Source organism: Myxocyprinus asiaticus, chromosome 17 (assembly GCF_019703515.2).
Source record: "Myxocyprinus asiaticus isolate MX2 ecotype Aquarium Trade chromosome 17, UBuf_Myxa_2, whole genome shotgun sequence".
In the NCBI taxonomy this organism is placed as follows: domain Eukaryota; kingdom Metazoa; phylum Chordata; class Actinopteri; order Cypriniformes; family Catostomidae; genus Myxocyprinus; species Myxocyprinus asiaticus.
Genome location: NC_059360.1, coordinates 13,758,705 through 13,771,980, shown reverse-complemented (window position 1 = coordinate 13,771,980; position 13,276 = coordinate 13,758,705). Strand labels below are relative to the sequence as shown.

The following is a 13,276-nucleotide window of genomic DNA, read 5'->3' as shown; positions in this document are numbered from 1 at the left end:
TTTAACAAAGCGGATAGCCACTGTCTGCAGGCTGATAAATATTGTGGAGGATGAGACTTTAAGAGATTTAATGTCCATTGCAATGAATATGCAACCTATGTGGGGACTAGTTCTTTTAATTAGTCAAACACCCACTTAGGGTGCTTTCACACTAGCACTTTTGGTGCGCACCTGGGGTTGAATGATGTCAAAGTTCGGTTCGTTTGGATAATGTGAACTCTGTTTTCCAAAGCGAACTGCACCCGGGTCCACTTGAAAAGGTGGTCTGGGTATGTATGGCTCACGTGAACTCTGGTATGGTTTGCTGCTGATATGAATGCATTCCATACCAAATCACGGAAGTGAACCGCTTGTGATGACCTTTAATTTTCATCTTTGCAGGCTCGCGATCACAATTATTATGGTATAATGCATTTCTTCTACCTGCTTGTGTCCAATACACCGCCTTCAGAGAGCAGCTCACATTCTTCACATCTCTTGCAACGCATCCATGGGCTCGTGGCAGACAAATGCTAATATTCATCACATCATTATCACATTCAATGCATCTGCAGGAGACAAACACAAGTGTTGTTCTGTGCATGGCAATTTTTTGTGGTAAATCCAAAGAGACAAACTTTAATACTTCACTTAACACAGTGACTTTTTCTCGAGTTGCTAACTAGTTACAGTGGTAAAAAGCAGCCACTTGTCCTCATGTTGATGACGGAAACGGACGTGGTTCAGACCCAAAGTGGGTCTGAGCCAAGTGTGAAAGCACCCTTAGACTTTGGGAAACGTTTAATGTTACTTGAATTGGTGATTTTTAGTGCATTTCTATCTTTATAGTGTGGAAGGCTTTGTTTGAAAATGTGACGAGGAGGAGGGTGGGGCCGGGCTGTGACTATGCACGCCCGACCCCCAATCGGGCTAATCAGCCGAGGAGAGGATAAGTGCTGTGGGACACGGCAGTTTGAGAGAGAGAGAGAGCCACATGCAGCTGCCATGTGTGCATTTATGTTTTGTGTCTTTTTGTTTAAATTAAATATTATTTTGACTGTTCAGCCGGTTCCCGCCTCCTCCTTTCCCATGTCAACCTTAACCTTGTTACAGTTTTTTTTAAATAAAGCATTATATTGGGGCCTGGGTAGCTCAGCGAGTAAAGATGCTGACTACCACCCCTGCAGTCGTGAGTTCAAATCCAGGGCGTGCTGAGTGACTCCAGCCAGGTCTCCTAAGCAAACAAATTGGCCCAGTTGCTAGGGAGGGTAGAGTCACATGGGGTAACCTCCTCATGGTTGCTATAATGTAGTTCTCGCTTTCAGTGGGGTGGGTGGTGAGATGTGCATGGACGCCACAGAGAATAGCGTGAAGCCTCCACATGCACTATGTCTCCGCAGTAACGCACTCAACAAGCCACATGACAAGATGCGCAGACTGACAGTCTCAGACATGCAGACAACTGAGATTTGCTCTCACTACACCACCACGAAGACTTAGCGCACATTGGGAATTGGGCATTCCAAATTGGGGAGAAAAATGGGAGAAAATCAACAAAAAAAGAAAAAAGAAAATGAAAAATATTTAAACAAAAATAAAGCATTATATTGTTATATATTGTTTTGTTTTCTTTCCTACAATGGAAATAAATGCATTTTGACATGAACAGAAATATATATAGTCATATTTCAGCACTTTCAAAGTCTGCAATTAATTGTAATTAAATACCAAAAAAATATTTAATCGACTGACAGCACTACTGATTATCTAGCTATCTTACATGTAACCTGTTACTCCTATATCTGTTACTATATATATATATATATATATATATATATATATATATATATATATAATTTTATTTTTTTAATTTTAGTTTTATGGACTGAAGTAAGAAGTTGTAAAGTAATTGTTGTGTTTCTACTCCAAACCATTTCAGAGTTATAATCACTTAAATTTTGGAAGATATAATCCACTTCATTTGCTTTCATTTTTACTTCAGTGCATAAAACTCAAAATGTGTCTCAAAATGATTAGTACATCCTCTGACATGTGTTTACTGCATCCCTTTTGTTTCTGTAAAATATTTGTATGTTAAGCATACTGAACTTTTTAAAAACCACTTCAATAATGATGTAATGCTCCTGGTCCATATAACTATTTGAGAAAAAACTTTTATGCAAAGAATGTTTGGTGCAATACTTCTAAGATAACAAAAGACATATTCTGATGTTACTCTGTATTCACTTTGTAAGTCTGTAATTTACTTGCCATTTCTGTGACGCTTTTCATTGTAAGTGTCTCACAATATGCTAATTACAGGAACAGTCCACCTGGAGCAACCTTAAGTGCTTTTGGAAATAGAGTGTAAAGATGATTAAAATGACACTCATTGCTCGGGCATAAAAACAATATAATATTCAGGAAACAGTCCTGGCATGCTCATGGCAAAATCCTTTAGAGAAAGTTTTTTTAACACATCATCTGGACGAGACTGTGTCAACTTTAATCTGCCCTTTAACCTAGAAAATGCAAGCTGAAGAAGCAAAAAAAAAAAACAAAATTAAAAAAATAAAATAAAAAATAAATAATAAAAAAAATTAACAGTTAATAACAAAATTATAAAAACCTCATAACGGACACCCTAAAATCAAAGGGGAAGAAAATGCTTGCATATGTGACCTGCTTTATCATTCTGAGTAACTTTGTTAAAATCTTTAACATTTTTCAGAGTATTGTGCACTAACGTAAAAAGGGATGAGTTATATCAATCAACATTTAAATGATTATATCTCTGCAATGGTTGGTTTGGATTCAAAATATAATAATACTGTTAAAATGCTGTAACTTTTCTTTTTACAACAGTGAGAAACAAACTTAAGATGTTTCAAAATCAAAAAGACTCCAAATCATGGAGCAGGTCACATATGATTGTTAAGTAGGTGAGCTTTACCATTGTGAGCTTAGTGAGATTTTTCAAATGGATATGCTAACCTCCTTTAGGAAACAAATTATAACATCTCTTTACCAGTTAAAACTGCAGAAGGAGCCTGTTTGGCATGTTTACTGCAGGAGCCTTTTCCCCCTTTAATGAGCTACTCTTTCTCCTTTATTGATTATGGGTGAATTTAGCAGTATACAATGCATATTCAAATTATATACATGAAAATTAAAAATAAAAATATGCTTCTACATAACTCAACATTAAAATATATTAACAGAAATACTGTGTAGGCATCAATACATTGTTATGGTAATTGAATTTCATTTGAATTATTATTTCATATTCATTTATGTAAAATATAGGACATTATTGGTTTTATTTTCAGGAGCTGTAACATTTTTGCATTACTATTATTTAAGCAAATTAATTATAGACTGTCCATCTATAATTACAACTTATATCTAAAAGAATTTGTGAGAAAGAGGAGGATTTTGTTGTCTTGTAAACTACAAACAGTTGTATTTGTACTGACAACAAACTGACAGACCAAAGAAATTATGAGTCGTAGACGATCTCTGACCAATATCTGCAATGCACATGTAGAGAAGAATGGAGAAAACCTGAGAAAACAAATGTGGTCTTATCTTCACCTAAGTCCTAAAAAATAGACACACAAACTGATTAAAGTAATGACAAACAAATAATTGTAGTTCTCATGTTTTCACTGAAAATGTTGTTTAATTATTCACAGTCCATGCTGGAAGAAGTAAGTGAACCCTTGTGTTTAATAACTGGTAGAACCTTCTTCAGCAGCAATAACCTCCACCAGACGTTTCCTGTAGCTGTTGATCAGCCTTGTACTGTATATCATGGAGGGATTTTACACCATTCCTCCTTACAAATTTGTTTCAATTCATTAATATTTCTTGCATGACTAACCCTCTTCAGGTCATGCCGCAACATCTCAGTTGATTTAATATTGATATTTTCTTCCTCTTTAACCATTCTGTTGTTGATTTGCTTGTGTGTGTTTGGGTCATTGTCTTGTTGAATCACCCAACTTTTAGATGATGGACTGCTACCCTGACATTGTCCTGTAAAGTGTCTTGATTCACTTTTGAATTCATTGTTCCCTCAATTATTGCAAGCTGTCCAGGCCCTGATGTGGCAAAACAGCCACCAACTATGATAATTCCTACACCACACTTCACAGTTGGGATGAGGTTTTGGTATGCAGTGCCTTTTTTCTCCAAATATAGTGTTGTTGTTTCTGCCAAAAAGTTACATTTTGTTCCATCTGTCTGAAAATTATTCCAGAAGCTTCGTGGAGCATCAAGGTGGTCTTTCGCAAAATTGAGTCATGCAGAAATGTTTTCTTTGGAGAGCAGTCATTTCCTCCGTGGTGTCCTCTCATGAACACCATTTTTGTTCAGTGTTTTTCTTATAATTGGCACATGAATGGAGACTTTAGCAAGTTCAAGAGATTTCTGCAGATCTTTTGCTGTTACCTTTGGGTTCTTCCTTCAGCATTGCATGTTGTGCTCTTTGGGTGAATTGTGCAGGACGCTCACTCCTAGGCAAACTAGCAAAAGTGCTGAATTTTGTCCATTTGTGGACAATTGTCGTACTGTGGATTGGTGAATATCCAGGTCTTTTAGAAATGTTTTGTAGCCTTTTCCAGCTTCATGGATCTGTACAATTCTTCTTCTAAGGTCCTCTGACATTAATCGATCGACTGGAGTCGTGTAGATTACTTTTATGCTGCCTAGCTTTGCCTTTTGGACCGTCATATAGCCAGCAGTCTAACGTCACCCATTCACTTGCATTGTATGGACATACGAAGCTGAAATGTCCTTATAAACATCTTCACTTCGGTTCTGCTGAAGAAGGAAAGACATACACATCTGGGATGGCTTAAAGGTGAGTCAATCATGAGATAATTTTCATTTTTGGGTGAGCTATTCCTTTAAATTTAACAGGCTCCAAGTTTACCAGAGGTAACACTAATCACCCTAATGGTGACTTCACACAAATCACAACAATCAACCAGCTACAACAAAACAACAACAAAAGTCATAAGAATTAAAACTATATTAAATTAATTTCCCTTGTCTTGACCAAACATATATAATTTATTCAAGTGCAAGGGCTTATATTCCAGACAGCTGCAATTCTGTAGTTGATTATTTTGAGTTAGTAGTACTCGAAGCCAAAGTTTAAAGAACGTATATATCTGAGTTATGATTCCAAAATGTAGCATTTCAAGTACTGTTTAATTAGGACCACTTAAATGTTTTTATTAATGACAACTTTAGGGTTTAGAGTGTTATGGTAACTTGATTAAAACTAGTAAGAATAGTAAAAAAAAAATAAAGCTTACGTTAAGTGAACTATTTACATTTTTTTTTTAGATTACTATTGGTATTAATAGTGTAGACAAGATGATGAAAAACAAAATTGGGTACACTATCCCTTTAAGGAATATTAAATACATATAATGCGCTGTAAATATGGAAAGGCAGCAAGGTACCGTTGAAGTCAGAAGTTTACACAAACCTTAGCCAAATACATTTAAACTCAGTTTTTCACAATTCCTGACATTTAATCGTAGAAAACATTCCATTTTAGGTCAGTTAAGATCACTATATTTTAAGAATGTGAAATGTCAGAATAATAGTAGAGAGAATTATTTATTTCAGCTTTTTTTTCTTTCATCACATTCCCAGTGGGTCAGAAGTTTACATACACTTTGTTAGTATTTGGTAGCATTGTCTTTAAATTGTTTAACTTGAGTCAAATGTTTTGGGTAGCCTTCCACAAGCTTCTCATAATAAGTTTCTGGAATTTTGGTCCATTCCTTTTGATTTTTTAGTTTTATCCAGTGTATTTACTCTTTTACTAGGCTTAGTTAATAGGTTTTTTCATTTATTTATTTTATTTTTATTTTATTTATCTCCTGTGGCTTGCCTTCAGATCCATTTTGTCTTGTTTTTCCTTTCTTTTTTTTTTTTTCTCTCCAGTCTCCCCATCTTCCTGGCTGCTGGACAGTGCTTATCTTCCTGCCACCTCCGGCTTCCCAGCTGCCATCTCCCTTCCCCTTCTCCCCGCCTCACCTGCCACCATTGCCCATTGCTCCCCGTCTCATTTGCCATCATCCTTGACCTCCTGTGCGGACTGCTCTTTGCTGGGCGTTGCCGTTCCATGGACTTTGTCTTTGCTACCTGAGGCCGTCATTGACTGTGGACTTTTTCCCATCTAGCCTTTGCTTCTGTCTGTTACCCCTTGAACTCCCGTTTTCCCAATAAACTGTGTATTACCCTGCAAATTGAATCCTCTTCTTTCTGAACACTAACAAATTTTCCTTCCTCATGATGCCACCTATTTTGTGAAGTGCAGCAGTCCCTCCTGCAGCAAAGCACCCCCACAACATGATGCTGCCACCACCATGCTTCACGGTGTTCTTTGGCTTGCAAGACTCACCCTTTTTCCTCCAAACATAAAGATGGTCATTATAGCCAAACAGTTAAATATTTGTTTCATCAGACCAGCGGACATTTCCCCAAAAACTAAGATCTTTGTCCCCATTTGCACTTGCAAACTGTAGTCAGTCTTTTTTATGGCAGTTTTGGAGCAGTGGCTTCTTCCTTGCTGAGCAGCCTTTCAGGTTATTTCGACTTAGGACTTGTTTTACTGTGGATATAGATACTTGTCTACCTGTTTAGTCCAGCATCTTCACAAGGTCCTTTGCTGTTGTTCTGGGATTAAGCTGCACTATTCGCACCAAACTACGTTCATCTCTAGCAGACAGAAAGAGTCTCCTTCCTGAGCGGTATGATGGGTGCATGGTTTCATGGTGTTTATACTTGCGTACTATTATTTGTACAGATGAACGTAGTACCTTCAGGTGTTTGGAAATTGCTCCCAAGGATGAACCAGACTGTGGAGGTCCACAATTTGTTTTTTCTGAGGTTTTGGCTGATTTCTTGTGATCTTCCTATGATGTCAAGTAAAGAGGGACTGAGTTTGAAGGTAGGCCTTAAAATATATCCACAGATACACCTCCAATTGACTCCAATTAGCCTATCAGAAGCTAATTGGCTAATTGCCTAAAGGCATGACATCATTATCTGGAATTTTCCAAGCTGCTTAAAGGCACAGTTAATTTAGTGTATGTAAGCTTTTGACCAAATAGAATTGTGATATAGTCAATTAAAAGTGAAACAATCTGTCCGTAAACAATTGTTGGAAAAAATACTCATGTCATGCACAAAGTAGATGTCCTAAACGACTTGCCAAACCTATAGTTTACATATAATTTCATTTTTTAAAGGTGTATCATAATTTGAAAAGAACAACAATTGCCCCTAGAAGGTTCCTCTAAACAGAACAATCTACAGCTATTAGCACATTTTACAAAACAATCTTGATTGTATATGCTTTATTTTTTCTTTTTCAATGAAAATGATGAAAAGAACGTTTATTAAAATCGAATTATCTGTTGTGTCCGCACTAGATTGTGGTTCTGCATTCAATCCTGTCAGGCCCGTTTCAATAGTTGACCTTATAAACAGGTTCACCAACATGAAGGACACCGGTTTTCTTGATGGTGTAGTACTGTCCCAATATTGGTGAGGTTTTCTGCTTAGGGTCAGTCAGTCGATAGCTATGAAGCAAAAAATTTAGCAGGTTATGAATAGTGAACTGTGGATACGTTTTAAAGGAATAGTTCACCCAAAAATGAAAATTCTCTCATGATTGATTCACCTTTAAGCCATTCCAAAGACATTAATTGATCGACTGGATTCGTGTGGATTACTTTTATGCTGCCTAAATATGCCTTTTGGACCGTCAATCAGCCAGCAGGCTGATAGCACCCATTCACTTGCATTGTATGGACATACAGAGCTGAAATGTGCTTATAAAAAATCTTCATTTCAGTTCTGCTGAAGAAGGAAAGTCATACACATCTGGTATGGCTTAAAGGTGAGTCAATCATGAGAGAATTATAAAACATTTTTGGTGAACTATTCCTTTAAGAAATGTAAACAATGTAAACTATACATAGGACCATTATATTACCCTGTAGTGACATATACAGAATGAAAATATGCAGTACAGTTTACTAAGATGTGTATAAAAAGTTTTTGGATACCACGTTTGGAAATAAACTGCACTTGGGTTCTTCACTTCGTCAAGATGTGTATAAAAAGTTCTGTGCGGTGTAATGTATTTTTCCACAGATTCAGTCAAAACACATAGCTTTACATTCAAGTCAACAATGACTCTAAATGTATCCAATTACCACATTTCTGTTCTTACTGTTCAAAATTCATTGGTCCATGTTATTTTTAAGTATGTCTTTCTTAATCTTTTTTTTTAAAAACTGTATCTGGCTCTGAAACAAACTTTCCTTTTCATTTGACGTCACAAATGACGTCTGCCTTTGTCCAAGCACTCCCTTCTAAACACATAGCTCCATTCTGATATGGAACACACACTTTTCACAATCCAATCAATTCCCAGTGGATTAAATAAAGTCCTGCACTGCATTTCCCCACTTTGAATACAGTGTCCTGTTAATCTAAATGTAAAATGGACTGCAAACAGCTTTTCATGTTGACATTGAGTCTAGTGTGCCCGACAACATGTAACTGATTAACAAAGAATAATTTTGGCAAGAGGCACAAGAAAATGACTGACTAAACAGCCATGAACCTAAATCAACAAATGATCGTTTTTGTCACAAAACGTAGTTATTGAAGGAATATTCCAGGATCAATACAAGTTGAGCTCAATCAACAGCATTTGTGGCATAATTTTGATTACAAAAAAAATAAAAAATTATTTGGACTCATCCCTCCTTTTCTAAAAAAAAAAAGAAAAAAAAAAGAAAAAAGAAAAAATCTGGGTTAAAGTGAGGTATTTACAATGGAAGTGAAGTTTCAAAAGTATAGCCACAAAACGTAAACAATATGTGTGTTAACATGATTTAAGTGTGATAAAATCGCTTATTAACATTTTCTAAGTGGCCAATTTTACATCTTTGTTATCATGGCAACGTATCACCGAAAACCCTACAACAACCATAAAAACTATGATTTAAACAAAATTACAGCTCATATAAAGCACAAGTTTTAAAAGAAGAATTAATATAAGTGGTTTTATAAAATTATAAGCTTCACATTTCTGCCTTTAAACCTTTTAAAAATTGGCCCCATTCACTTCCATTGTAAGTACCTCACTGTAACCTCGATTTTCGCTTCTTTTTTTTTTTTTAAAGAAAAGGAGGGACGAGTTGAAACTAATTTGTGTGGTAATCAACATTATGCCACAAATGCTGTAGATTGTGCTTAACTTGTATTGAACCCGGAATATTCCTTTAAGACCCGAGTATGTGTATGATCTATGTAATTCTTAATTAGCATTATCTAATAAAAAGCAAAGTTTCTGTCGGTGTACACTTACGTTTTGAGTGTGTTCAGTGGCTCTTTCCGAGTAATAACTCCAGTCTCAGGGTCAACAGTAGTAAAAATGCATCTGTATATTAAAGAGGCCGACAGCACTTATGTTACTAGAGTATTTTGCATTAGTAATGAGACTGTAGAACACTGTATGGTCTAAATGTACAAGTTACCATACCTTCCACAGCCAATGACTCTCTTCATCTCCACTTTGCCAATCTGAATATGATCCCATGTGTCCTATTGTATAAATGATACAATTTTGCTTATCTAATGTGAACATTTTGGACACTGTTTACACCTATATTTAGCACCGACTACTCGGATCACCCCAGACGAATGTTAATACCAGGTGTAAATGGGGTCTTATAGTTTCAATGATGACAATTTTGGTTCATTTTACATATGACATATTTGAAGCATTATATTGAGCTATACCTCTGTGAAGGCTTCACAGTCACTGACCACAATGCTGGGACGGAATTGAGAGATAGTGACCCCATGGTCCAATCTGGTATTCAGATCCCTAACAGAGGCCTCAGTCATCAGCATGATGGGAGCTGCATCAGGATAGGCCACCTGAGAAATTATATAATACATAATGCCAGTGACTGATAAGAAACAACCCAAAATCTGATTAGATCTCTTCTTTACAGTCATTGTGACTAAGGCAAATTAAAATTCAAACTTTGAATATTCATCGAATTTAAAATAAAAAGGAAATTCCAACACTAAAATAAGCATTTGAATTTTGGATGGTGCCAAGCATTGATGATGACGACTTACATTCTTGGGCTAAATCAGATGCAGTGCAATGAATAAAACAGAACGCAAGTGTCTCGAGACGCATTTTAAAGGTTGTATTTCCTTTTAAATGGACCCTTTTCACATATCTGGGTTTGAAATGCTTAAGTAAACAATAGCAGGGTAAACTTGTATAGCGGTGAATGTGAGACCACAGCAAATATAATGTTTGCTTACCCGTTTCTTTCGCTTATCAACAACACTAGAAAAAAATCCACAATTATGCTTTCACAGCTTTCCAAAAGAACAACAACAAAAAACAGATAGTGATGGATTATAGTAGTAGAGAAAAAGAAGCCAATCTTTCAATCTTTCTTTGGTAATCTTTCAAATTTAGTGTATCAGCCCTGTTGACAGCCCTAATGGTGATGGATACTTTTTAGTGTTGCTAATCCTTAATTTTAATCCTTGTTCTTTGGAATGTGAGAAATGAACAGAGCTTTCCATCAAATATCAAACCTTCTCATCCTTAGGAAACAGGGGCTCTTTCTCTGAAGGCCTCTGGGCCCTTAGATGTGGTTCAAAATGGACCAGACGAACGATCTTGTCTGATTCCAGGTATCGAGTAAGCCAGTCAGACACTTCGTCCCCACAGTCTCTGCCCTGGACGTCTACACTAAACACTCTACAGACACAAGCAAAATCATTCATCCAATTTTTCATTTATCGCACCTTTGTCAGCACAATTTCATTTTTTAAAGGTGTACCATAATATAAAAAGAACAACAATTGCCCCTAGAAGTTTTTGGACAGTTAAGCCAAACTTAATGTAAAGTATTAATGTCATCGCATGAGATAACAAAATATTAAACCAAGTGGTATTTATTTTTAAACACAGCAAAAGCACACTTTTTAAGCAAATCCATATCTTTAGAAGCGATATGATAGGTGTGGGGTGAGAAACATATCAATATTTAAGTCTTTTTTATTGTAAATCTCCACTTTCACTTTCTTCTTCTTTTATTTTTGGTGATTCATATTCTTTGTGCATAACACCACCTCCAGGGCAGGGAGGAGATTTATAGTAAAAAAAAAAAAAAAAAAAAAAAAAAAAAGGCCTTAAATATTTATTTGTTTCTCAACCACACCTATCATATTGCTACTGAAGACATGGATTTAACCACTGGATTACTTTTATGCCACCTTTATATGCTTTTTGAACCTTCAAAGTTCTGGTCACCATTCACTTGCATTGTATGGACCTACAGAGCTGAACTATTCTTCTAAACATCTTAATTTGTGTTCAGCAGAAGAAAGAAAGTCATACACATCTGGGATGGCGTTAGCATTTTTGGGTGAACTTTTCCTTTAAGAGGGACCAGGACATTCTTCAAAATGTCTCTCTCTCTTTTTTTTTTTTTTTTTTAAACAGAATTAAGAAAGTCATATGGATTTGAAAGGATTATAGTGAGTAAATGATAACAGAACTTTCATTTTGGGTGAACTATTCCTTTTGAGTGTGCAAATAATTATTGGGGCCACTATATGTCCCACTACCTGCAGTCCACAACTGCATTATTGGGCTGCTGAAGAGGAACCCTCAACTCCTCCATCTGGGGTCCATTGAGACAGAGCTGCCCATCCTCAGAAGTTAGCGAAACCAACACCAGACGAGGCTGCTGTCTGCCTGTTACCATGTGTCCATCTTCAGTGATGACAAGCCAGTGGCTATAACAAAACACAGTCTTTGTACAATTAACACCCCTCAAGAGCTAACTGGCTATTCCTTATGTCGTTCTGAAAATACGCTCCTTCAAAATCAGTAGAGTATATTGAAACAGAATAAGCATTCCAGACAACAACATAACTTCAAAATAACAATGCATCAACTACAAACCAGATCCTTGCAACATTGTTACATAAGCTCACCGATCCTGCAGTTCACCGTATTTTAGTCCCATTCGCAGGCATTCTGCAGTATCTACCGACACAGCTTTCCCAGACTTCATCGGATGAACCAACAGCTGAGAAACAACTCCAACCTGAGTTAACTTCTTCTCTTTACACATATAGTTATACCCAAGGCCAAGTCCAAGCAGTGCAACTGCTGTACCAGCAGCGTAAAATGCGATTTTTCGATTCTGATCAATGAATTTCTCAAAGACCTCGATAAAAGCCATCTTTTTTCGGCAACACAATTTATCAGAGATCTGACAAGTATGGAAAAGTTTCTAGCATTCGTGACGTCTGTAACAGTGTTATTATTGGAACCAATGAAAAAGCGTGTTGCTACTAGGCAATTTTAAAGGGACAGGTCCTCACTTTTGAAGTCGACATGAAATTAAAATAGACCCTATTCACTTTCTTACGGTCTTATTATAAACAATTCACCCTTGCACGATATTCCAAAGACAAAAATGTTTTGGCTTTGTAATCTTCTAACAAAATGTAATAACTTGCTCCGCCTCTGAAAAGACTTTAAAAACAACAAGCCCCTCTTAATTTTCAACACCTTTCCTCTAACTTCTGTCACTTTTCAAGATTAAATCAGTTCCAGATGGCTAAAATGTCATGCCCTGCATTATTTCCCTTTGAATATCCAAGTTTCTCAGAAATACGTCACATTACGTAAGTAAAATAGGTTGCAAACATTGTTTCATGTTGATTTCAAAGTTCTGAGTTCAAATGAAATTAAAGGGATAGTTCACACAAAAGTGAAAATTCTGTCATCATTTACTCACCTTCATCATGTCATCCCAAATGTGTATGACTTTCTTTCTTCTGTAAAACGTAAACGTAGATTTTTTTGGAGAAAATCTCAGCTCTGTAGGTGCTTACAATACTTACAAGCTTACAAGCTCCAAAAGGCACATAAAGGGAGCATAAAAGTAATCCATATGATTGCCAAGTGAATTCCCAAGTGAAAGTGGAGATTTATAGTAAAAAATTATTGAAATATTGACCTGTTTCTCACCCAAAGTGATTGCTTCGCTTCAAAAGGCTTATTCATGCAGTTTTCTGATCAGTCAATCGTGTGGAAGCAGAGCAATGCATAAAATCATGCAGATACAGGTCAGGAGCTTCAGTTAATGTTCACATAAACCATCAAAATGGGGAAAAAATGTGATCTCAGTTCATTCAACCGTGG

General features: G+C 36.4%; 1 protein-coding gene across 1 annotated transcript; it reads right to left on the bottom strand.

Annotated features, from left to right (window-relative positions):
* Positions 1–5,594: 5,594 nt before the first annotated feature.
* Positions 5,595–12,370, bottom strand: marc1 (mitochondrial amidoxime reducing component 1). The gene is made up of 7 exons (XM_051723015.1): positions 12,058–12,370; positions 11,686–11,856; positions 10,648–10,813; positions 9,823–9,963; positions 9,563–9,624; positions 9,389–9,460; positions 5,595–7,586 (listed from the first exon to the last, which is right to left on the bottom strand). The coding sequence occupies exons 1-7, from the start codon at positions 12,306–12,308 to the stop codon at positions 7,472–7,474; spliced, it is 978 nt and encodes a 325-aa protein (XP_051578975.1). The 5' UTR covers positions 12,309–12,370; the 3' UTR covers positions 5,595–7,471.
* Positions 12,371–13,276: the final 906 nt, after the last annotated feature.